A 25,581-nucleotide genomic window follows, 5' to 3' on the forward strand; every position below is an offset into this window, starting at 1 on the left:
TTTTATATTTATACTATTTTTTAGGGCAACCAAGAGTTTTGGGCAGATCCGTAACCAAATCCGAATCACCATTGGTCGAATTCACCAAAAACCTACCACAAAAAAAAGTAAAATTTGGGCCAAATTAAATTCATCTCCTACTCTTATTTAGCCACCATTTCTTCCGTTCACACCAATACAATCTATTTCTTTAGTTACCACCCTTCAGTTCGCACCAAAAACTAAAAATTGTGCCAACTGGCATGTGTTCTCCCTCTTGATCTCTTATCCTCCGTTCAGCTGTCACCGTCAATCTAATGTAAGTAATTTCTAATTTCTAATTTGTTTTGTTTTGTATTGCTTTGATTACAATCCTCTTCCATGTCATTGTTATCAGCTTACTGACCTAGAACGGCAAAACAATGCATATAGAATTGAAAGCATTGAGTTTCAATTTTCTGTATTTCTTGAATGTTGGTTAAACATATTGTCGGATATTTTCTCATCTTTCTCAATACAAACAGTTTCTCCAATAGTGTTTTAGTGTAGCTCTTCAGTATCGATGGGTTTTAGTGTAGAAAACATACACTATGTTTGTTGAATTAGTTATATTATGTGATCAAATTCCGTAAGTGTAGTGTGTAGGAGGTTGTTAAGAAGTATGTTCTAAAAAGCTTAGGTCTTCCATTTTATTGTTTCGAAGTTCTTCCACTTAGGGTATTAATTTAGGGATTAGGGATTAGGAATGAGAGAGAAGAACAAGAAAAAAGACTAAACAAGTTGCCTTCAGCTTACTTGTATTTAGTTGGGAAGTGCCCAACAAAAATTAAGATTTTTTTTGTCAATAGCAAATTTGTAAAATAATTTTTTTTTGGGTCTGCCCAACACAAAATGGGCCCATAGCGACTACTTTTTTTTATGTGATGGCCTCTTTATAATTGATTTTTTTTTTTTTTTTTGTAGGTCTACGTTGTTATAATGATTTATCCTCTCAACCGGGTTCTATTTTTCAATATCGTTCATGGTAACTCCAACAAAAGTGTTACGTATATCACAGTATAATAGCTCTTGTTGAAGACGTCAAAAACATCGAGGTTGGGCTTATTCCCATCCCAGATTATGAGCTGATTGTTAGCCGCAACAACCCTAAAGGCAGAGGCAAGGCAAAGGTCAATCATCTAGTACAATGTTTAAGAAGTTTTAATTAGCAATTTTTTTATCGTGCTTAAATTGATTTTGTGTGTGTTGTTGTTTTGTAGTGATTGATAATGCGGTGGAATCAAAACAAGAAAGGAGACGCCATGCATCTGTTGAGATCAACGAATTGCATTGTTTCGATAGTATAGACTCTTTTTTATGATGAAAGTCCGGCCAAAAAAAGCTTACCGAGGAAAGCATTTAAATCGTCAATAATAATTCCGGCGACATGTACAACAACTAATCCTACAGAAACATTCATAGCGACATGTACCACAACCCACTTCCATGCATAAATTTTCTTTGTCTTTTACACGGACATTGTAACTTAACACGCGTACAAGAACAAAAATATTAGTGGAAACTTATTTATCTGCAATTTCTATTTTCTAATGGATTCGAATCTTGCGGATGCTCTTTGATCTATTCATATGGACTACATTACATACATACTAGGCCCGACATCTAATATGGAGTTGAATATGAAAATCTATTTCAAGTTAATACACGAGGAGTACGAGTATAGAACTATAGATGCACATGCATGTAGATATGTAGTGTATAAAATTTTAAAACGGGTCTATAAACGTACACACGTGCATGTGTGCATTAAATTTGGAAGTGTGTTAATTTGGAACGCAGAGGGAACCACGATTCAACTATGTAATTGAACTAAGAGACGCTGTAATAAAACTGAGTGAAAATCTTGGTGGGTGTGAATCATCTGGTCATTTTGCTAACAAATCAAAGACTATTAATACTGCGTAGTTGAGAATGCTCCAGTGACCCACGTCAGTCCCCCTTTTTTCTCTGAGACTGACACATCAGATTTTTTAAAAAAAAAATAAATCTACGCCTTATTTTGCAAATTTCAATTGTTCGTAACCCAACCAAAAATAAAAAAACAAAACTCTCCACCAAACAAACCGCTCACCCTTTCTCACATCCAAATTTCAAACCATCTCTCAAAATCTCTATGAAAATAATGGCTCCAGCAAGATCTACAAGTAACTCTCTCAAACGTGCCAAAGATGGAAGTGCTTTTACCCGATGGTAATAATCTTTCTTCTCCTTAAAATAAAACTTCAAACTTTATCTGTTAATATATATTTTTTTTGCAGTGAAGAGTGTAAAAAAAAAAAACTCTCCACAGTCCGCACAGATATCTTACCCAAAAAAAAACCACTTCACCGGGATTTCACGTATGTGTTGGGAGTGGTGGCGAGAGATTACTCCCTGAGTGGTACACTGAGAAAGGTAATATCTGTGTGTGTGTGTGTGTTTTTTTTTTCCTGGAATGAATTGGTTTGATCTCCAATCAAAGGAGAAACCTTTGATTGGATCCAATGCCAAGGCGCACAATTTTGACACTCTTTCTAGATCTCTCCCTCTCTTGCAGATTAATATTAACAATGTGCCTCGGCCAAACCCGGCCTTGACTTATTTCTGGACTACGTTTGCATCAGTAAAAGGTTGAGTAAGAACAAGCTTATATAGGCACAAAAATTGTAGGGGTATAATGCATGCAGTTTAACAAAAGGTAGGATTAGTGAGTCAAGTCCACGTCTGATGTTGGATTTTAAGGGAATATTATTGAATGCCAACTCATATTAAGAATCTTGCAACGAGTATATGTAGAAAGATTTGAATTGTTGGTACTGATTAAGTGAGAGAGTCCAATTGATATTAACTAGATAACATGGATAGAATAGTTTAGACTTTTAGTTATTATAGCTCCATTGGTTGGTTTTCTTATTGTTAGAATGTATATGCTTGATTTTCTTTGGAACAGTTAGTTGAATCTTCAGTCAGTGGCAGGCAGAGGCAGTTGTCTTTTCGTCAGCTAGAAGCACCCGGCTTCTGAGGAAAGAATATGACGAAGCTGAATGATTATTTGAGGCTGCTGTGTCAGCAGGCCATGCTTATTCTGTTGCTGGCTTGGCTAGACTGGATTTCATCAAGGGATGGAAACAACGGTCTTGTGACAAACTCAACTATGTGATTTCCTCCTTTAACCCTCTTGGATGGATGTATTAGGAGAGAGCACTATACTGTGAAGGCGAGAAGAAGTGTGATAATCTTGAGAAGGCAGCAGAATTGGATCCAACACTTAACTACCTGTACATGTATCGGGCTGCATGCCTGATGAGGAAGCAAAGTGTTGAAGCTGCTCTGGCTGAAATAAACCGTGTTCTTGGTTTCAAGCTTGCATTGGAATGCTTGGAACTCCGGTTTTGTTTCTATCTGGCACTAGAGGACTACCGAGCTACCTTATGCGATGCTCAGGCAATTCTTACATTGTCTCCCGAGTATAGGATGTTTGAAGGACGGGTGGCTGCTACCCAACTATAGGATGTTTGTACTTATACACAACATATTTTTCATAGACTGGAAATTAGATTCTAAGAAATGTTATTTGTTATTGTTTTTTTGTTGTAGAGTTGTTTTGGCTCCAATGACTAGGCAGAAATCTTACGGACAGAAAGCTTACGCAAATGTCCCTTAACCACATGCAATTTTGTATTATGCTCAACGGACTAGCAAAGGAGGACTTCTTATAGCTGAAGCCACCGGGGTTTCTGATACTGCTCAAGGGTAAAATCGTTGCCATTTATTAATTTTCTATTGAAGGTTACATACCTCAATTTTACCTATGTAGATTTCACTTATATCTCCTATTTCGTAACTAATTGGTCATGAATCCAGCTCTGTATCATTTCAAAATCCCCGTAAACTATTAGTATGTTTGTAGGATGCTCATTATTTTAGTATCTAGGTATGGTACAAGTAACTAATGGGCCACATTATAACCTTGGTCCTAGGGACACTTGGTATAAATCAAAAGATTGCTGGAGATGAAAAATGTGGAAGAGCTACGATTCTATAAAAGTGATTCGACGTAATCTGGCTGTTTATCCTAGAAGCTCCCACTGTGAAATCAAGAATGATATAGGAATACTCCATGGCATTTTGTAGCCAGTCAATGTCTGCAAATTTTGTTGCAAATGGCTGTGTCATTCCATTCTTTTGTACTGTGGATTACAAACCTCGACAACCGAATTTTTTGGATTCCTTATATGTTCTGAAACTATTTGCTTTAGACCAAGCAAGGGTTATTACTTTACTATTTAGAAAAGTATATAAGCACTACTTGGAACGTATTTTGGGGGAAGATGTTAAGGTAGTACCCCTTGCTTATGGACGTGTAGACCAAAGTTTGGTCTTGAAAGCTCACTTGCACTAAGGATCGATCCTGAAAAGGTCGCGATATTCATTTGTTTCGCTTATAGATGGTTTTTCAGAATTGCATGACCATTTATGTGGTTTACTTATTGCCATTTAATATATTAGGTATCCAGATACACCTGGTATTTGGACAAAGGAGTAGGTGGAAGCTTGGAAACCCATTGTAGACGTTGTCCATGCAAAGGGTGGTACCTTCTTTTGCCAGCTTTGGCATGTAGGAAGGGTTTCTAATACTGGTGTGATTTGTATTTGTCAAAATTAAACTACTATTTTCGTATATTCTTCATCGCAGGGGCGGATCTAAGTGGTTTTGTGTAACAAATTACTCGGTCTAGATTTGACTTAATAGTTAGATAGTTGCTGTCTCAACTTCAATAAACTCCAGCTTCAGCACCCTTTTCCAATTATGATAGCTTCAGCACCCTTTTCCAGTTATGATCCTCAACAGCAAACTTTTGATTTCAACATTTAGTATATGTGGTTTGGGACTTCTCAAGGTGAATATATATATAAAGAAGTCAGGGGTATGATGGAAATTGAGTAATATTATTTTTTTGCTCTCATTTGATTTTGGGTAGTGTGAAATGGTTTATTGAAATTCCAATTATTAGGGGTTCAGCTCTGTCAGCACTGAAGAGGGAAAATGATGAAATTGGTAAACAGGCTATATCAAAATTGATGGACGCTGTTGACTCATACATACCTGATCCTGTCGCGCCAGCTTGACAAGCCTTTCTTGATGCCAATTGAAGATGTTTTTCAATTCAGGTGAGTTTTTCAATAAATCCATGAACATAGAGAAATATTAACAGGTTGAAGTATGGATTTGTGATTCTGTGCCTGATACTTGAATTTTTATGTACTCTGTAGATGCTGATTTATTTATAGGTTTGAGTTAACCCATATGTGAAGTAATTATCTTCAAGGCAAAGTAACTATTTAAAATAAATATATTAGCATAGTTATAGCTATATGTAATTGATTCCTAATTATTATATATATTTTACCTATAAAAAAGACAAGATACCATTCAAAATCTATTCTTGCCTTTAGATATGCGTAATTACCAATACTTTTGTTTTTGCTAAGGAAACCAATTATTTTATTGTCTTTTAATTCAAAATCTGTGATTGGCATGGTTACAACAAATTTTGACTTCTTTATATATCAAAGACCATTAATACTGAGTAGTGGAAAATGCTCCCAGTGACCCACGTCAGGCCCTCTTTTTTATTTTTCATAAAAAAAGGAATTCTACGCCCTTTTTGCTAATTTCAATTGTTCGTAACCCAAAATAGATAAAATCTCTTCCATACTCTTTTTTCAATTCTACAAAACACTCCCAACTCTGCAAAAAAAAAAAATCGTCTCTTCAAACCTTCTCTCTTATTCTTCTCTTCTTCCAAAATTAAACTAAGAAATTATGCTAGAAATTCTTGATAAACACTGTTTTCAAGAGAATGAAAAGATTAAGAAGCAAGAGAATGAGCACTCATCAAACTGTTTCTCAGAATATGATTTTCTGTATTTACCTATGGATTTCCGGTATGTATACACTCTTATTCACTTTATAACCCAATATATTTTTTTCGTCGGTAAATTAAAACTTTGTAATTGTTCATCTGTAATGGTTTTTTGCAATTCATGTTGCATTTTCAGGTCTGGGTATAACCTTGGGTATGCATTTGTCAACTTCACAAGTGGTGTTGGTGCAGTCAGAGTTTTCTCTCCTCCTATAGTATCCCCTAAAACACCAAAAGCTTCAACTCCAAGCCCATCTCTGCAATGTAGAAGGAATTCCGAACCCCTCTTGCGCCTTTTATCTGAACGTATAACTACTACCGTGTCTGCTTTGTTGCCTGTAACGCCTCGGTTGCTAAATGATTCAAGCATCAGTCCAGCAGATTCTGACGGCGAAACGACAATGAGTCCCACCCACATTCATATTTAGCTATCCTAATTTGAGGACTTATCTATGTTGTAGTTAGTTTGAGCACTAATGTGTCCACGGGCCACCAACATAGTCATGAGATCTTCAATTTGTGCTTCTTTTTTTTATTTGTCTTCTTTAGCTTTAATCTTTCACATCTCCATGAACGGAAGAAAAGTTGCAGAAAGAATTCCAGTTTTGGAAGGACTTCAAGTTTTGGAAATAACACACAGGTACTAGAGAATAGGTTAGAGTTTGATCACACAAGTTTCGAAGTTGCATATTTACATGTTAAGTAATACTTCTCTGTACTTTTATCAAATTTGACGTATTAGTGATTCCTCATCAGCAATGCATGTTCTTTCGACTCTTCAGTTATCATAATGAAATAAAACCAATATATATAATCTGTACTTACTATATAAACATGAGTATATTGACATTCACATACCACAACAGTAGAAAAACAAGTGCCTGTAACAGAATAATTTATTTATTCAAAAGCAACTAAATAGAACATACAAAGTGTTCTCCTTAGTCACTGTATGGATGCATGGACACATGGTGACACTTATAAATAGAAAATACAAAGTACAAGAGAAACAATCAACTCAGCAACTGATCCCACGGAGACATAACTCCAGTACATGGAGACTTGCTGACTTATTAGCAAACAAGACTTGCTGACTTATTAGCAAACAGACTCCGAATGACTACTATACTAGGAGGGCACAAGATTTATTCAAACTAAAGTGATAGTTTATACTCGAAGAGATCGGATACTCAATTTCATGCACTTAAGAAAGCAACCACACGGTTCATAAAATCATCAGCATTTTCAAGCTCAGGTGTATCGAGATGGAACACATGTTCCATAAACTCCACTACTCCATCATACCCACTTTTTCTTAACTCCTGATAATAAGACCTTCCCCTGTGTATCAAAATATCTTTCTCAGCAACACACACCAATACCCTTTTGTATACCTCCTTGGAAAAAGGGCCCTTTGAAAAATTTGGATCTTTAATCAATCGACCACCAAAGGATTATATTTGTCCCATAACAAGCCAGCTTTTGAGTGATCCAGTCACTCTCGAAACTGGTCAAACATATGAAAGGAAAGCAATTCAAGAATGGCTGCAAAGGGGAAACACGACATGCCCCATTACCCGCCAGCCTCTCTCTGCAAATGCACTACCCAAAACCAATTATGTTCGATCTGAAGAGACTAATAACCTCATGGAGAGATCAGTATCCTGATATTGCACAACAGTTTTCATACTCTGAAACTCCGAGAGCTTCAATCAGTAGCACCTCTTCTAGAGAATTGAACCTCAACTAGAGTCATATATATCAAGCGCATACACTCTTATTCACTTTATAACCCAATATCTTTTTTTCGTCAGTAAATTAAAACTTTGGAATCGTTCATCTGTAATGGTTTTTTGCAATTCATGTTGCATTTTCATGTCTGGGTATAACCTTGGGTATGCATTTGTCAACTTCACAAGTGGTGTTGGTGCAGTCAGAGTTGTAACTAGACAATTCCGTTCTTGATGGATTTCAGCTCAAGAATCAAATGGAAATGGCTTTTGGCGGGCTAACCAGTAGGATTTGGACCCATTATTTTCTACTTCAGTAATATCCGACTTGGTAGGGTACTGAGCACACTGAGCAAGTCTCATCTTGCGTAATGGTAATATGCTATTGACCTTTTGTTCATATTCTGATTTTTGCTGGAACCTGTTCATTTTCTCAAGGCTTTAATAATGGCTACAAACAGAATCTCACAAAGCACACTGCATGTTACGACAAGTCCAATATCAGGTGGCAGATCACTTCCAGGGAATATGCAGAATACTTCTATAAAGTAGCCAACTACACTCGATGACAGTTTGACATTGTATATATGTACTATATACACATGACAACCAAGCTGAAGGGAAGCACTCCAGTAAAGTTCTTCCAGGCTTCTTGGTGGAATAATGCCACAACTAGAGATCCTTCCGAGCCCCATATTCCACCATCAACTCCACGTAGTGTTATAACCTTTCCAGATTCTAACAAGTATCAGCAAGTACAAAGCCTCATTTAAATGTCCAGAAAGTTTATTCAAGTGGAATGATGTGGCACGTGATTTTAAGCAAGAGAATATATTCACTTATAATTCTTATGCGCTTCGCGCTCTTTAAGTTTTATGAAGGAGTCCCATGGTTTGGTGCACTCTTAATCTTAGCTTATAAGGATTTTATCTCAAGTTCTTGAATTCATAGCCTAGAAGGATTTTTTTAATATTTTACGTTCTTCCAAAAAGTATTAGTAGTAATGCATTTTCGATTTGTGGTACTTTTTGTGCATGTTGTTCAAGTAGTGGGAATGGGGTAACATGATGTGATTTGGTAGAACACAGTTCCAGCGTTGTTGCTAAATAACTTTTAATAGGGCATGTTGATTTCACTTTGCATACTTGTGTATTGGATTTCAATGACCATGTTTTAAGTGTCGTGGCTTTCAGAAACTAAAGAAGAAAGAAAGACCTATTAAACTTCTTTTTATACCCCATTCTTATTTTTGATGATTTATTCATTTTATCATTTATCGATTTTATTACTTCAAAAAAAAAAAAAAAAAAAAACTTATTATGAAATGCTAACTATCATTGTTTGTGTTGAATTGATTTGGGGTCTAAGTGTGCGTGACAATGGAACCAAATCGAGCAGTTTTCTTGACACATTTAATTGACCTTTTCACCTATGAATAAACTAATAGGTAATCTAAATTTTCGAGTAAAATAGGTGTTTGGCGTGTGTCAAATATGGCGACTCTAAATGAGGCATTTGGCTGCGCGGAAGGAAGTCCAAATGAAATTTGGGCTACAACACTGATTGGGTGGAGAAGTACACAATTCCAGTTTTGCTTCGGCAATTATCCATGAACCCCGGATGTTCCAAAGAAGGAAGAAATTAACATGTTTCAATTGAAGCCGCATCAACAACAAATGTCACCTCGATACGAAACAATAGGAGCGAGAACAAACAGCTTCAGTCACAAAGCATGAGTCGGAACAATAGAATTATTGAAAGGGAGTATTTTTTTTTTGTAATACTCATAAGATGGTACCTTGGGCCTTTACCATTGGTGGTCGCCGCTTTTCATGCACCCAATTCAACGTCTCGAAGTTTCTTTTTGTCGGTGCATCCCATTGGTGGGATTGTTTGTTTATTGTTTGAAGCACTCAATTAAAGACAACCTGATCCGACATGCATTACCTTAGAGTAATTTTTACTTTATATTATGTTAATCGTCGAAGAAATCCATTCGCTTTTGTGGTAGTACAAATTTAACGTTATATTTATTTATATTTTTGTATGAAGAATGTTTTGTAGTGTATTGGAATCCTCTCATTTGTTTAAAGAAATATGTTCATTCTTTTACCTTAATTGATTGATATAGGTTTTCAACCATAAGTTCAAGTGGGATAATACTACATCTGGTAAAGTCTGTAATATAACACATGCTAGGATTCAGGTGAATTTCTTTTTTCATTTAGTTTTTCTTAATTAATCATCAGCTAGATTTAAAACTCGTGTTTTTTTCGGAACAAAATTTGAACTTATGTTTGGTGATATTGCGGGGGGAGGGGAAAACGAAGAATTTTGATCGTTCATGGTTTGCATGCCACCCGACGAGTTCTTGCTCCTTTGTAGTTACGCCTAGAAATGGAGCTGAGTCTACAGGATCAACTCCATTTTTTATTGGAAGACGAGCTAGGTTTTGTCGTTGAAGGTGTTGTTAATGGTTTCTTTGTTCACAATTCATCACCAGGTCTGGGGACCATAGGTTTTTCGGTGTGCTAATTCTTAATGTAGCGCAACTCTTATATGATTTTCTGCTCAGGCACAAACCCTTTCTTTCTCATATTATTTTTGCTTTCCAATGGTTAAAACCAACATGACTACAAGTCTTGATTTAAATTATTACTCTCTCTCTCAAATTTGCTATTATAAGCTTTGACATGTAGTCGTGTTGGTTTAATTTTCTTTTATCTCGACAGGAAGATTCTTTTTTTCTTTTTGATGATAAAATCGGTTGGAATTGAAGGACGAAAGAAGGATGGCCAACAGGTTCCTTCAAGTGACAAGGTGTATGAGTACATACTCTTCCATGGAAGTGACATCAAGGTACAATATATTTGTTCAGAATTGTTGCTGAAAATTGAATATGTAGTTCTTTCTCATTCAATGGTAGCTTGATGTAAGGTTGTTCAGGCGTAGGGTTTTATCTATGAAAAAAAATGTTGGTAGTTTGTTCATTGTTCACTCTCTCGTAAAATGGGCGAAAGAAAATCTTTGTGTTGAGTTTGTAGGAACATGTATATAGAGAAAAACTACAATTAAGATAGGGGCCCCATTAAGATATATGTAGCCTTTTAGATATCGAGCTCAAGAACCGGTTCTTCGCTTCTAACTTATGAACTGAACTAAAGGTATCAAAAGCTAGATGCCATGGACCCTTTCCATAAGCAAAGGTCATGGACCGGTTTGTCGACTTCTCATTTATGAAGTGAACTCATGGTGCAAAATTTGTTATGACATGCATTTGTGTCACAATTCTAAGAATTTAATTAGGAAGAGAACTTTTATGATGATTTGTTTTATATTTATTAGACTTGAATGGGATAAGTATAATTTCCTCAAGCCAGTTACATTTATGTCAGTTAAACATCAATTAAGTGCTTTATTGAATGTGTTGGTGACATTCATTGTAGTTGTATCTATACCCTTAGTGTGGACACATCCTCTTGGTATGATTCGCGCTTCTCTCGCCACCACCACTAAACACCTTTTGAATTGATCCAGTTTACCACTAAATGGCGTTTGTAGTTGATGACAGGTCATTGTTTCTATAATTACCATACTTAAGTTTGTGTCCGTGTGCAATCAGTAACACTTTCTTTTTTGTATGATAGGAATTAACACCCGGCACTCTAGATAACAACATCAGTGCTCTAGATACGCCTGCCCCTAGGCCCATTGCCTATTCTCAAGGTTTAACTATTGTGCCTCAAGACTAGAGGCGCCTAGGCACACCCCCAGAGTCTAGCCAGCGACATTAAATGAATGCATATAGAGTCTTGGTATATAGTCTCACTTCAAAGCCATGACCACCGGTGAGCAGAACTTCATCAAACCTTTGTAGCTTTGTTAGCAGCAACAACAAAGTTCTATTTAAGTTTTGCATCATAGTTATGTATTTCATTCGGCAATAAGAAAGTGGACAAAGCCCTCAAAATAATTCCCCAGCATAAATTGTGCCCTAGCTCCAAAGTTTTGGTTCATATATAACCAAACCCAAACACGTTACCCAGGCAGTCATGTAGATTGCTGACCTAGGTTTACTCAAAGGAGTTACCAAGCAAGAAGTAAATAAACTTAACAAATATATACAGTTATCTGTACGTATGTATAGATTTTTTTTATAGGAATCATCTGTATAGATAAATGCATATGGATACTGTGATGCATGTATACATGAATCAATATAACCTGCAAACAAAATGTAGTGAAAAGGAGATAAAGAATGCCTCACGAGATTCACAGAGAGAAATGAATAAATAGCATAAGAAAGCACGGGATGCACTCACGAGCGTAATTAAGTAAAACGTAATGCAAAATTGTTAAAGAGAAACATACTTCCTCAATGCAAAACAAGGAGGCCGCTACCGATAAAAGTAGCGAGGGACAACGATCCACCAAGCGGTATGACGGAAGGGTGAGATGCCAAAGCACTAAAACCTTGAGGTGAGAGGAATTGGGATACCAATGAGCTTTGTTCACAAATAGCAATTCCTTCATGAAAACAAGTAAATTTGGATTCCTACAGTGCATTGAGCCTACCATAAGCCAAAGCATAATCAAATCGTATGACTATAATGAAGTGTTTTGCTAGGCCAAGATGGATATACCAAGAGGTCTCGCTTTGAATCCTCCAAAGGTAGCATTTGAAGGCTCTGTGAAATAAATTCTATGATGCAGCGTGGATGATCCTTTGAGTCAAGAACAATGGCTAAATCATCTTCTTCAAGCAAATCCTTTCATTTATCCAATATCAAATTGATTATGTTTGACGTGATTTGTAGTTGAATCACACTAGAGCATTAGTTGGGTGAGGTAGTGGCCATATTGGAGATTATTGCTATTGTTGGTATGAATAAAAAGTTATACACTTTTGATTTAGGAAGTAGAATGCCCACATTCTGTATCCCTTACGAGGCACCTTTTTCTTCTTTGGCATTTAGAGATGATGGTTGCATACTCGCTGCTGGAACTAATAATGGCCGAGTGGTATTCTATGATGTTCGAGGGAAACCACAGCCTATCACTACTCTTCGTGCTTATAGTAATTCAAAGGTAAAACTCTGACAATAATGTTATCTATGAAATAGGTTACTATACTATTGTTCCAAAAACAAAAGAAAAAAGGCCTTACACAGTAATATTTGTTGGTGTGCCAATGTTTGAGAAACAAACAGGCAAACCTCGATTCTGCACAATTTTTCCTTTATAGATATTTTGTGATTGAGTGTTAAAAGTAAAACTATTACATGGATCATGCCAATATTTTTTCTGTTTTTTCTCCTTCATCTGTATTTCATGGATCACCACTATTGAAGTCATTAACATATCCGATGTCGCCTCTTATTATTGTAAGCAATATCGATTAAATAACTTGCATCTACTTGAGAGACTATAAAATTCAATTTGTCATGTATAACAATTTCACGAAGTAGTCCTAAGTACAAAAGAATTGATGGAGCAAATGTCAATCTCCAAAGCAGATAACCTGAATGATCAAATTGACTTGGGAATCTAAAGAAATTACATTTTTGTTGTGATAACTATTATTTGTCTCAATACTTCAATATTGCAAATGGTGCAATATGGTGTACAAACAAACATTCATTGTCACCTATATCATGATATTCATCTAGATTTGAAATTGACATCGATTTGTCTTTCGCTACGGTTGATGCATCGGCCAGAAAAAATGTACGCATTATACGTACTAGATCAAAATTTGAGAGCTTGCAATCTCTTAAAAAAAAATAGAAAAACATAAACTCTTCAAACAAAATATGCAATGAATCATTAGCTATCAATATACATATATTATTTAATCAAGTGGACTTTAGGCTTTTGAGTCATTAGCTATTTATGTAGCAAGGCCGGCCATAGGCCGGGCCAAATGGCTAGTTATTAATGAAATACGGAGTTGTTTTTTCAAATTTTGGGGGGTTCCCTCTATGAACGTAACAAATTAAATGCAATTTGCATTCGTAGGCTGTAGATCTTGCTCAACGATCATGTATGAAAACTAGTAGTTCAAATCTTCAAAGAAAATAAGTTGTCGTTAAATCATGCCAAATGTGGTCATTCCAACCTACCTATAATTATAGTTAGTAGCTCTTAAAGCAACTCAAAGACACAGCTAGAGCATGATGTGAATCTAATAATAATTGTAATAACAATAATAACAAAAGATCGAGAGGAAATTAGCATGATGAGACACCTTTAATCTGTGGACTCACCAAGTCACCATAGTTTGTCCAAACCTTTTCATCTCAAAAGTTGTAACAAAATCGGTGCAATTCCAAGTTTATTTTATCATGAGATTTATATTACTGAAAAACGAAAAAGAAAAAGAAAGGTGCGGTAACAGGCTTGGAGAATGTATATGAACTGCATTAGAACTTTACAAAAAAAAATTAGGTTCTAATTTAAAAATCTAAAAATAAGTTCTATGGCGTCTTCCAAGATGAGCTGTCAGCCAAGGGAGGTTTTCATTCATACATAAATAGCAAAGTTGAGTCCATGTGGGTTGCTATTTTGGACTTGGTTGGCGGTGTTGGTAGTTTTTCAGTTATCTCTATGTTGTAAGAGCATTCCTAACGCAAGCAGCTTTGATGAGGCAGCTTGTTTTTTTTTAATCGGGTTAAAAGAGGTGATATATAATATATAATAGGACCAAATATTACATAAAATTTGACATCTTCTCTTTAAAGGGAGACATTTTATAGCAGCTTGTTACTTCCACATATGCGCCACAGAGGACTATTTCTCTTCATACCTAGCTATCAGGGATTTCAATGCAGAGGTGACTTTAACCTTCGGATGGATTCCGTCTAAATATAAAAACTGAAAAAATATCGAAAAAACGGCCGAACGGAATGAAACATTCCGTCCGAATTAAAAAAAAAAAAAAAACAAGAAAAACATGTTTGGGAAAAAAAACAAGAAAAATTTCAAAAAAACACACGAGACGGAATAAAACTATCCTCATTGTTACTGAGTCTGTAACTCACAACTCAGTAACAATCTCAGTAACAAGTGCTATCCTCATTGTTACTTAGCGAAAAACTACCCTCATTGTCACCTTTGCATTGGGCCATTGTGTTTTGCTCAACAAAAGTGACAAATTGTTATTTCCCCTCAAAATTGTGAATTATTGTATGGGCTTTCCCTAATGGGAGGCAACCTATATAGATAGCCTCCAAAGTCCAAACCCTTCTATTTTTGTTATTTTTTTTTTATTATAATTTTCGCTTACCTAGCAAAACAAAAAATAGGTTGCTATGTTGGCTCTTGGTTGATGAGTATAATGGAGTATACAGTGTACCAGTATACTTCAAGGTTTGTAGCATAATAGATGTCGAAAAAACAACCTACAAATAAAGTACCTTGTTTTTTCTATTTAGTTTTAGTTATTTTCTTGAGAATAGATCAGTAGCCTTATAATCATTTCCTTTGCCAAACTTTTTATGAACCGGAACATTCGATGATCCTTTAGTCTTGAAGTCGTTAATCCATCGGCAAATATATACTCAATACAAGATGTTTTGTCGAAATGCTTTGTTTTGGTTTATTACTTACGCAACGAGAAATGTTGAAGTTAAAGAAATGTTTATTTACACTCTAGAAATAACAACTTTTGCCCTGCCCATCTGGGAAGAAGCTGAGTACAATCCGTATTTCCATGTATTCGAATCCGGCCTCCTCTATTTTCTTTTAGTTTTACTTAATATAAATGCACAGTGTGACATATAAGGAGATGTGTTACTGCTACTAGAGCATCTTGCTTCTATATATTATTTAGTAAGGATATAGCCTAAGAAAACCTAAACCACTTGATATTGATAATGAGAGCATCTTTAGGTGAGGCACTATCCTAGCATCAAACACCAAATTTTTAATAATTTGATGTCTTTTCATTTTAAAGAGAGTCACTAATTGATGAAAACACCAAAGCAAACACCACTAAAATTTGGTGTTTGTTTTTGTACTGTCCGGTTTTTTTAACACCGTATGGGCTTGGACTAGAGTGTGCGCTTTAGTCACGCGGTTTTGCGAAAACTGAGTAAGAGAGTTGAAAAGAGAAAAAAGAAGAAAGTTGATATGCGACACATCACGCGCGGACAAGGGTTTGGGCTTCTAAGGTGGATTTAATTATGTGGCGCAATTTTGCGAAAGCTGCGTGGGATATACGGTGCGGTTTATTCAAAACGACGTCGTTTGATGTCAAATATTTGATATCGCTGATGAAGTTGGTTGGTGTTTTTTTGGTTTGGTTAAAATATTTAGTGTTTTTTTTGTTTCTCTCCTAAAGATGTTCTGATGATTACATTGACAACTAAATTGCGATAAATTACTCGACGTTGGTTAGGTTTTCGATAAAACAATATTGATTAATGAAAATACATTTCAAGTAAGTTATTATAGGCCTTCAACTAGAATCCAAAATTTTATCCAATTACAACTCTTTTTCTAATCATTTTGATGTGAAATTTGGAAATCAATTTAATATGATTTTGTTTTGGTAATCACCTTAATGACATTTATTATGAAATTAATTATGAATGCATTTCTTTAATTAAATTTTATTTTGGTATGTTTCTAATTTGATTTTCCTTTAGCAATTTAGGTAGCGAACAAGTCAGAAAGGGAATGTGAATTTAATGAATTATTATGTACCTCGGCCTATTTAACTCCGCCATTTCCTTTCATTTTGTCATAGTACGTCTTTGGCTGAGTTTTTCTTTCAGTATAGTTTTAGTATAGCTGGAGATTTTCTTCTTATAAGGGTTTTTATTTCTATTGGTTAAGCCTTAGTTTTGTTTTTCAGTTGAGTTCGGTATTGACTGTTGACCAATTTAGTTTTCATCCTTTGGTAAATGTGTTTATACAAGACTTTGAGGGCACTGTTTTTCTTCTACTATAGATGCAGAATGAGGTTTCTAACATTGATTTGTGAATGGGATATGAACCTAATACTGGTGGTTTGTTTCCCTGCAAATTCAATTTGGAAAACACTGTAAGGTTTTATTTTCTGTATTTTGTTCTTTATATATACCAATTTATATCTGATCAATCTGGTTTCTTGATAAGTTGATAATGGTCGTTTTATCATTTATCTTGCAGGGTTGTTATGGTTATAATGATTTATCCTCTCAAGAATATAAGGTAATTTATTTTGTAAACGGGACATTGTTTATCTGGCAGGGTCTTTTGGAATTCTTGTTTGATGAGCAAAGTTTCTCATTTTCTTTCCACTCAAGTCTGCAACATGGAATTCATGAGTTTATTTGTGTTTTTTTTGCCTGCGACCCGCCCCTAGCTTATTTACTTTTTCTTTGTTTGTGTTTTATACTAAACCAAAGCAGTTTTAGAACAGTCGTGTGTCTTGTATATTAATTGAGTTACATCTAAAGAAACTCTACAGTAACATTGGTTGTGCTTTTTAAGGCTGAATCCAATGGTCTGTCATTATCTATCTCTATCTCTCAAAATAACATTGTTATACGGATAGAGAGTAGGTTTGGGTGAACCAATGGTTTGAACAATCCTACGCCACTTGACCTAGTGCGGTTTGAAACTCGCTTTTTTTCACGCCACTTCGACCAGCATAGAATGAAAACCACAAAAAAACCATCCTACGCCACTTCAAATGGCACTGTATGAAATTGTATTTTATATTCCACGCCACTTCAAGTGGTGCCATTTGGGTTTTTGCAAACCACGCCATTTCAACTCGCGTGGAATGCACTCTCTATTCCTCAATAATACTCTCTATATACGGAGAGTTATATAAAGTAGAGGAAAAAAACCACCGCCACTCCCTCCGCTTTTGAGGGAATGGGGAGCCATTGCACCCAGCCTAAGCAATCAGTGAACTAAAGAAAGTCTTTCGGGTCCAATGCAGGGATTGCGGAGATGCATACTTACGATTTGGCTTCTTTAACCTATGGGGGCAGGCACCACTGCACCATCAACTACCCGGTATGTACATTTCAAGAATCTTTCCTTCCATTTTAGTATATTTCACTCGCTCATCAAGGGATCTGAGGCGGTGTCAAATGAACTCCAGCGTGTAGGAAAAATTTCTTACACTAGTGAGTCTGATCAAGTTTGTCATATGTTGCTCTTATCTCAAGGTTTGGAGGTGACATCATACATTGCTGTATCTTCCGCTCATCAACCATTTTTGTTGTTCGTCGCAAACCTTCAGCAAAGCGTATCAAGCTCACCTTATAGTTATCCCATCCCTCATTAGGTGAAGTGTGAAAACTATAGAAAAGGTTGTGAAATTTCTGAGCTTCTTTTGTGTTGCTATTATCTCGGGATTTGGGGGTGGAATCATACATTGCTGAATCTTCCGGTCAACAACCATTTTTGCTGTTGGAACAGTTATACATATTCTACCCATATATTGCATCTAGCTGCAATTAACTGCATATTTTTGTCTATAGACATTGTAACACGAGAACAATAATTAATGAAATATTATATTCAATTTCTCTTCTCTTATGTTTTTGGAATGTATCCTTCTTCTATAAGTACTGATGATTTTCGATCTCCATATGCTGGTATGCTTCCGATGAGGTCTGACCTCAATTTCCGCTTGCAGTTATAATTAAGGTGAATATAACACAATGCATTCCGTGCGGCAAGCGAAAACATATCCCTTAATTATGACATAATCATCTAGATATTTAATTAATAGACTCCCAGCTGAGCGTGCACTTTCTCTGATTAGTCCTAGTCCATATTTTGTTGAGATGCACGCAAGCACCTCAAATTATTGCTTTCCAATATTACAGTTCCTTTAATTTTATGAATCCACATGCAGAGTCCATGTGAATTTTTATTATGAAAAGGCTATGCAAGTTGCCACCAAAAGCGACAAAGTTGATTTACGCTATGGCCGCATTCCGGGAGTATGCTTCGCTTTAATTCATAGTTCCTGCAACGGGATTCTTTTGATAATAAGTTTGCAACCTATTACAGCTATACCTGTATGGAATCCTGTTACTCAATAAAATTTTATTGTGGCAACTACTACCTGTGGTCTGTGGAAACTGCTACACCGCATGTGGGTAACAACAATGAAATGCTCAGCTAAAAGAGCTGAGCATGTATCTCTAGCGCAAACTGAGGCAGAAAAGTTCTTCAAAGATGATAACATCTGTGACAAATTCAATCGAATACACATATCTTTACCCCAAAAATAATCCAATACACAGAAAATGTAATACTGTATAATGGTAAATCCTGATACATAAATTTATACAGAAGAGAAGTTATGGCTCTCGCCAAAAATGGTAATACTGTATAACGTACATATATAGTCATATAGACAGAAAATGTCACAAAGTTAACCTTTACAAGCTAGCTACCTTCTACATTTTTTCACGGATGTAAGAAGACCCAAGAGAGTTCAATCACCAATAACGGCGATTAAGTATGCTAAGAAAGCCCTCTGCTCCTTTCTGAGATGGTGTAGACATAGGCGCGAAACAACTGCTCGAAATCGTTCTAAATCCAACTTGACATTCTGCCCATCCAGATAGATTTTCTTGGAAAATTGCCACCCGTTTGCATTTATACTGTCTGGATCATTAAGTATAGGGTCATCACTATTATACTTGTTGTATAAAGAACTCTCGTTCGGAAGGATTTTGTATCCAATGTACTTGAGCCCAAACTTCCTCGAGGGCTCACCGTAGTAAGTTTCTGCAGCCCAATCTGTGCCAAGGGGTATAATTTGGATTAAAACAGAACTGGGTCTCATGAAGAGGAAATGCGTCATGGCTGCACCATGGACTCCAACCACGGCATCAGTAGAATTGAGAACCCGATATATCTTGGCCAGCTCAGTTGTTCTATCTGGCTTCAACACCATCACTTTGAATCCAATTTTCTCTGCTAAATGCACTAAAAAATGTTGATCAATTATTGCTCTTGATCCACCTCGGGATAAGATGACCAGTTTCGGCTTTTTATTCTCTTTGTATTTTGCTAGTTCTGTTTCTTCATCTTCTTCCAGTGCAGATAATGTTGGTGATGAAGACAATAGCCTTTTTCTTTCTCCTTCGAATCCATCCTTGTATTCTATGCCAATATGCTTTGTCTAGAACGTTGTGGAAATCACTAATACTCTTGTTTCCTTGCACTAACGAAGAATCAATGGCAAGCTCGTCATGGATTTTGAGACCAACAATTACCTCAGGAAGCAATGTGTTCTTTTGTCATTACTGAAGTCGATCACATGGTAATTGGATAGGGGATAAGACATCACCGTACCTACTCATCCACCATTGATGGTACTTTCGAAAGTACTACAAACACCACATTCTTCTTCATATGTTCGGAAGTGATGTACAGTGGTATAAGCCCATCATTAAAGTCATGGTAAACATTGCCAGTATAGCCTCCGGTTGAAAACACAATAGCTGGAACAGAGTGTTTAACTTCACACAGATGGCAAACCTTAGAACCTTTTTTTTTCACAACAAGGTCTAACTCCATAATGGTATCCATGATGCCAGTCTCCCATTTCCTCGTATAGGGTCTAATCTTTTCATGTACTAAATCTTCTTCCTCGTTGGTGTAACTCAAGCGAGACTCAACAAACTTTTTGCCAATGCTAACGTTGGGCAAGTACAGAAAGACTGAAGATGAAGCAGAATGAGTCCTTACATCTCCTTTCAAAAAACAGATATCCGAACGAATACTATTTCGATCACAACAAATACTTCCTGATTTACACAGAATAAAACAGATAAATTTCCTTAATAAGCTTTAAAATATATATAAAATGTAAAATATAGAAGATGTCGTTATTCATTCAATTCAAGTGACTAATACTACTGAAGAAGAACAGCATACCAGAAGACATTGAAGAACAAAGAGGATATTTTGCTTCTGTATTAACAACCAAACCAATATTCTCTACTCCCAAAGAATCTGCATAGAGGAGATCCCTATCAGTTAGATTCCACATAATACACAGAGAAACAACGGGGTTGGCGAGGGAAGACATAGTTGAATAGGTTGTAAGAAACGACATGTAATATAAAGAGGTTTTTAGGGGGAAAAAACAAAAACAAAAACAAAAACAAAGGTAAGATAGGCAGACTAAAAATATATCCAACAACTTACGTAAGCTTGTGAGGCAGTAGAAAACAATTAGAATCAAATACTTAAAGAAGATGAACAACAAAAGGAGGAGTAGCTTGCATTTTGTTCCTTTGTAAGAAGAAGTCTTCGCATGTTTCAAAACAAGAGTTGGGATTAGGCTTTTGGGTTTAGACTCTTCATCATCTCCTTCTTCTCTTACTTCTATAATCTTTTCCAACCGATGGTACCTTCGATCTTGCAACATTTTCCTCTATGTTCTAGCTATGCTCAAGTGTAGTGACCACAAAAATTAAAATAAAAAATAATTTATGGGGAATGAGGGAGCAGGAGAGAGCTTAGAAGGAGAGAAAGCATTGTTGGAATTTGAAGGGGCTCTATTTAAACTTGTAGATGAAGTAACAATAGAAACAAGTGTATATGAGTGCTGTTGGGGTGTGGTTGCTGGAAACACTTGGTCAAATGTGTGTTAAAAGAGACAAACTGATAAACTAAGCTTTAGACTTTGAGATGGAGATGGCAATCCCTAAAACAAATGAAGTCAACGTTTAAAGTATCACAAAATTGATAGCACTTAGCAAACTGAGCTTCTTCGTTTAATAATTCATTTTGTATCTACTTATAAGTTAAGACTGGGTATCCAAGATAACGACCCAATGGGGGAAAAAAATGGTGGAGTGGAGATATGTGTTTACTTGTCTGACATTCTGTGAATCACAAGAATTAGCTAGAAGGAGAAAGGAAGTTCCCTGCAATAATTTTGTAACATGAACTATGAAATAAAAAACCTAAAAAGTTAGGATGAGTAGGGTTACTAAACCTGCTCTGCCTTGGCTGATTTCTTAAGCCAAGACTGCCCCCCCTTCTTCTTCTTTCTTTCCGAGAAAGAATAGTTCACTGAGGAAGAAACAAACAACTGTACATTATCACATACTTCATATCATGCAAATTAAAGTGCTTTTCGTATACTTCTCCCTTATGGCACAACTTTCACTTGGGTGATAGTCACCATTAAGCCGTTATTGAAGTCTAGAAATTCCATGCATCGTCTTCGACAGAGGTAACTGGTAACACAATATATGTCTGAATGAAATGGTTTAAATTAAGTAATCCAAATATCCAATTGATATGATCAAGCAAATTCTCCATTTGACTCTCAGAAGGATGTCCAATCATTTAAGTAATTAAACAAAAACTTCTACAGAGTTGAACAATTTTTTGAAGTAACAACTAAAGTATATGGGATTTTTTATCGTTAAAACAAAAAGACATATTAACAAGATGGTAGTTAAAAAGGAATCACAATATAGAGCTCATGTACAACAAATAGATTTTCCAGAAATTATTTTCTCTCCCATCTCACCATGAGGTCATTTAAATCAACGCCTCTTCAATAGGTAGGGTGAGACACCCAAGCGCAAAAGTGCTAACCAAACCCTTTCCATTACTTGTTACAAACGCGCAAAAACATGACCTGCTAAACTTTCAGGCAACGCGGAAACAGCAGCCTTGATTTCATCAGGTCAAAATAGCCAGGAGAAGAAGTCACAAGAAGTCAAGAACTATAGCTTTGTTACATAACTCTCCTGCATGACACACAATCTCATTGGGATGGTATATGACCATAATACCTTGCCTTTTCCACTGTCCTTGCGGCGTCACATATGCTCTCTCTACTATGAAGAACTTTTACCTCTAGAACATCAGCATTGTCTGGGACGACTATAACATCATACATGGTTTCTCCAGTAAAAGCAATCTCCAGCAAGAAGAAGCTTGGTCAGCAAGAACTCCTTTTATATATGTTACAATGGAGCACTGCCTGCCTTTTTGAGCTTTCTAGGGTGATGAGTTTCTTATCATGTCCAATGTGTCCTAACTTCTTACTATGAACAGTTGGGGGATAACTACTCCTTAGTCTTTCCATCATATGAGATTATATACCATACGAAGTTTAGGGAATACACAAATTAGGAAATTTAATTATGTCAATTTAATTTAATGTGTGTACGCAAAGAATAAGATGCTTGGATTCTGCTACGTCAATCAATAGACAGAAGAAGACATGCTTTTACATAAAAATGTACAGAAGATTACAACAACAGAAACCTTTACACAGAATCTACCTCTGGATAATGTCAAGTGAAATAAAAATAATTAATTTTTACCCAAAATTTTGAATGACTAGACAATGAAGAACCAGGAGAGGCCGAATCACTAAATGCGCCAAGAATGTCTGCTTTTCCTTTTCGAGATGGTGTAGTCATAGGCACGAACCAATCGCTTTCGAAATCTTTTCAATTCCAAATTCACATTCTGCCCATCAAGATAGATTCTCTTGGTGAACTGCCACCCCTTTGCATTTACACTCTCAGGATCACTAAGAATAGGGTCATCATTATTGTACTTTGTGTATAAAGAACTCTCTCGTGGAATGATTTTGTATCCAATGTACTTAAGCCCAAGCTTCCTCGAGGGCTCACCGTAGTAAGTTTCTGCAGCCCAATCTGTGCCAAGAGGTATAACTTGGATGTAAACAGTGCCTGGTCTCATGAAGAGGAAATGTGTCATGGCTGCACCATGAACACCAATCATGGCATCACTAGAATTGAGAACCCGATATATCTTATAAGCTCGCTTGTTCTATCTGGCCTCAATACCTCCACTTCAAAACCGATCTCCTCTGCTAAGTTCACCATCAATTGCTGATTGGTTATCGCTCTTGATCCATTTCTAGATAAGATAACCAGTTTCGGCTTCTTAATCTCTTGTTCCTTCTCTAGTTCTTCGTCTTCATCCTCTTCTTCCAATACTGATGGCACTGGAGGCGAAGTTAATTGTGCTTCTTCTTCCTCTTTTTGAATCAATCCATGAATTCTAGGCCAATATGCTTCGTTAAGAACATTATGGAAATCTTTGATGCTTTTGTTGCCTTGCACTAATGAAGAATCAATTGCAAGCTCATCGTGTATTCTAAGACCAACAATTGCCTCAGGGAAGCAATGTGTCCTGTTATCATTACTGAAATCAATCAGTGGGTAATTGGATAAGCGTGAGACAACATCACCATACTTACTCTCCCACCACTGATGGTACTCAAGCACTACAAACACCACATCCTTGTTCAAATGTTGGGAAGTGATATACAATGGAATAAGCCCATCATTGAACTCATGGTAAACATTGCCCGTATAGCCTCCAGTCGAAAACACAACAGCTGGAACAGTGTGCTTAACGTCACACTGATGGGAAACCTCAGAACCTTTTTTCTTCACAATGAGGTCTAGTTCATCAATTGTATCCATAACACTAGTCTCCCATTTCCGCGTATAGGGCTTAATCTTTTCGCGCATTAAACCCGCTTCCTCTTTACTCTTATTATTCAAACTGGACCCAATAATCTCTTCACCAATGCTATTGTTGGATGAATACACAAAGATTGAAGATGATGCAGAGTTTGTCCTTACATCTCCTTTCATAAAACAGATATCCGAACGGATACTACTTCGATCACAGCAAATAGTTCCTGCATTTATATACAAAATAAATAAGCTAAAGAACACTTTTTTCTTCATTCTAGCCAACTATCCAAGTCATTCACACTACTTAAGTAGAATAAGAATATAGAGGAAAACTTACCACAAGACATTGAAGAACAAAGGGAAGATTTTTCTTCTGTTATAACAACAAAGCCAGCATTCTCTAGTCCCAAGTTATCTGCAAAGCAAAACCCAAAACAGTTATTAGATTAGAAAAAAGATTATTTTTTTCAAAAAAAAAAAAAAAAACAGAGGACAACTTACATAAGGTGATAATTTGAGGGAGAAAGATGAGAGTGCAAGAAACAAGGGAGAAGAAAAACAAAAGAGGGAGAAGTTTGGGTTTTGTTCTTCTGTAGTAAGAAGCATTCCCAAGGTCCAAAACAAGAGTTTGAGTTTGGTTTTTGTTCATCTGAGACTCTTCATCTTCTTCTACTATAACCTCTTCTCTTACTTGTACACCCTTCTTCAACTGATGGTATCTATGAAAATGCACCATTATTTTTCTCCTTTTTCTCTATGCACTATGCTTTTTCAAACTTCAAGGTACAGTGTCCAAGGCTTAAGCTTAAATATCCAAGTGGTATGGAAGAAAATAGGAGAGAGGTTGGAAGGAGTGAAGGAGTTGGTATTACAACACACTGTTACTTGTTGGCATCTTAGGAGAATGGGTTGTGAATGTGGTATTATTTAGGCAGTATAGAATATAGATTACAGAAGAAGAAAACAAAGAAACAAGGAGGTATCTAAGAAAGGTGGCTTTCAAAGGGAGTGCTGCGGTGTAATAGTGTGCTGGAAACAGTCAGTCAAATGCGTGTTAAGGGAGATAAACTTCGCTTTTTAGACTTCGAGCCACCTTTGGTGACAGGAAAGAGTGTACAAAAGTTGGGAATCTCTCTTATAACCAACAGTTTAAAGTATTAATTAGCACTTAAATATTGGTTGATCGTATTAATGTTTGATTCTTTATCCACTTAAGACTGGGTTATCCAAGATAGTAATCCAATAGCTCAAAGTTGGCGTCGGAAAATTGAGTCCAATTTATGGATTTTTGGCAAAAATGTTCACCTTGGAGATCCTGACAAGTGCTTGTATTTTTCTTCGGAAGGGCTACTTAATTTTTTATTTATAAGATATAAGGATATGTAATATGTTTCTAGCACTTCAATTACGAGCATATTACATATCCTATAAACTATAATCAAGCAAGTGTTGCTA

The 25,581-nt window shown here is 36.2% G+C and overlaps 1 protein-coding gene, 3 long non-coding RNA genes and 1 pseudogene across 19 annotated transcripts; 3 read left to right on the plus strand and 2 right to left on the minus strand.

Annotated features, from left to right (window-relative positions):
• The first annotated feature begins 2,046 nt into the window (after positions 1–2,046).
• Positions 2,047–6,730, plus strand: LOC147513561 (uncharacterized). Of its 15 annotated transcripts, none has more exons than XR_015215523.1 (5): positions 2,047–2,229; positions 2,298–2,433; positions 2,576–2,716; positions 2,969–5,190; positions 6,082–6,730. It is a non-coding gene; the product is annotated as an uncharacterized LOC147513561 (long non-coding RNA). The 15 variants fall into 15 exon arrangements; XR_015215520.1 differs by having other exon boundaries at positions 2,969–3,771; positions 4,528–6,730; XR_015215518.1 differs by having other exon boundaries at positions 2,557–2,716; positions 2,969–6,730.
• A 1,092-nt stretch (positions 6,731–7,822) lies between these two features.
• Positions 7,823–8,642, plus strand: LOC147513562 (uncharacterized). The gene is made up of 2 exons (XR_015215525.1): positions 7,823–8,049; positions 8,137–8,642. It is a non-coding gene; the product is annotated as an uncharacterized LOC147513562 (long non-coding RNA).
• Positions 8,643–16,419: 7,777 nt separating this feature from the next.
• LOC147513563 (uncharacterized) lies at positions 16,420–18,198 on the plus strand. Its single transcript, XR_015217392.1, has 4 exons — positions 16,420–16,721; positions 16,829–16,870; positions 17,610–17,686; positions 17,842–18,198. It is a non-coding gene; the product is annotated as an uncharacterized LOC147513563 (long non-coding RNA).
• A 725-nt stretch (positions 18,199–18,923) lies between these two features.
• On the minus strand, positions 18,924–21,204 carry LOC147513564 (xylan glycosyltransferase MUCI21-like; annotated as a pseudogene). Its single transcript, XR_015215526.1, has 3 exons — positions 20,849–21,204; positions 20,576–20,653; positions 18,924–20,445 (listed from the first exon to the last, which is right to left on the minus strand). The product of XR_015215526.1 is annotated as a xylan glycosyltransferase MUCI21-like (transcript).
• A 1,670-nt stretch (positions 21,205–22,874) lies between these two features.
• On the minus strand, positions 22,875–25,045 carry LOC147513565 (xylan glycosyltransferase MUCI21-like). The gene is given in 4 exon segments (XM_086596658.1): positions 22,875–23,454; positions 23,457–24,350; positions 24,464–24,541; positions 24,628–25,045. Coding segments are annotated over 4 exon segments (1,620 nt in total). The 5' UTR covers positions 24,863–25,045; the 3' UTR covers positions 22,875–23,041.
• Positions 25,046–25,581: the final 536 nt, after the last annotated feature.

The sequence above is a fragment of the Coptis chinensis genome, chromosome 3 (assembly GCF_015680905.1).
Source record: "Coptis chinensis isolate HL-2020 chromosome 3, ASM1568090v1, whole genome shotgun sequence".
Lineage (NCBI taxonomy): Eukaryota > Viridiplantae > Streptophyta > Magnoliopsida > Ranunculales > Ranunculaceae > Coptis > Coptis chinensis.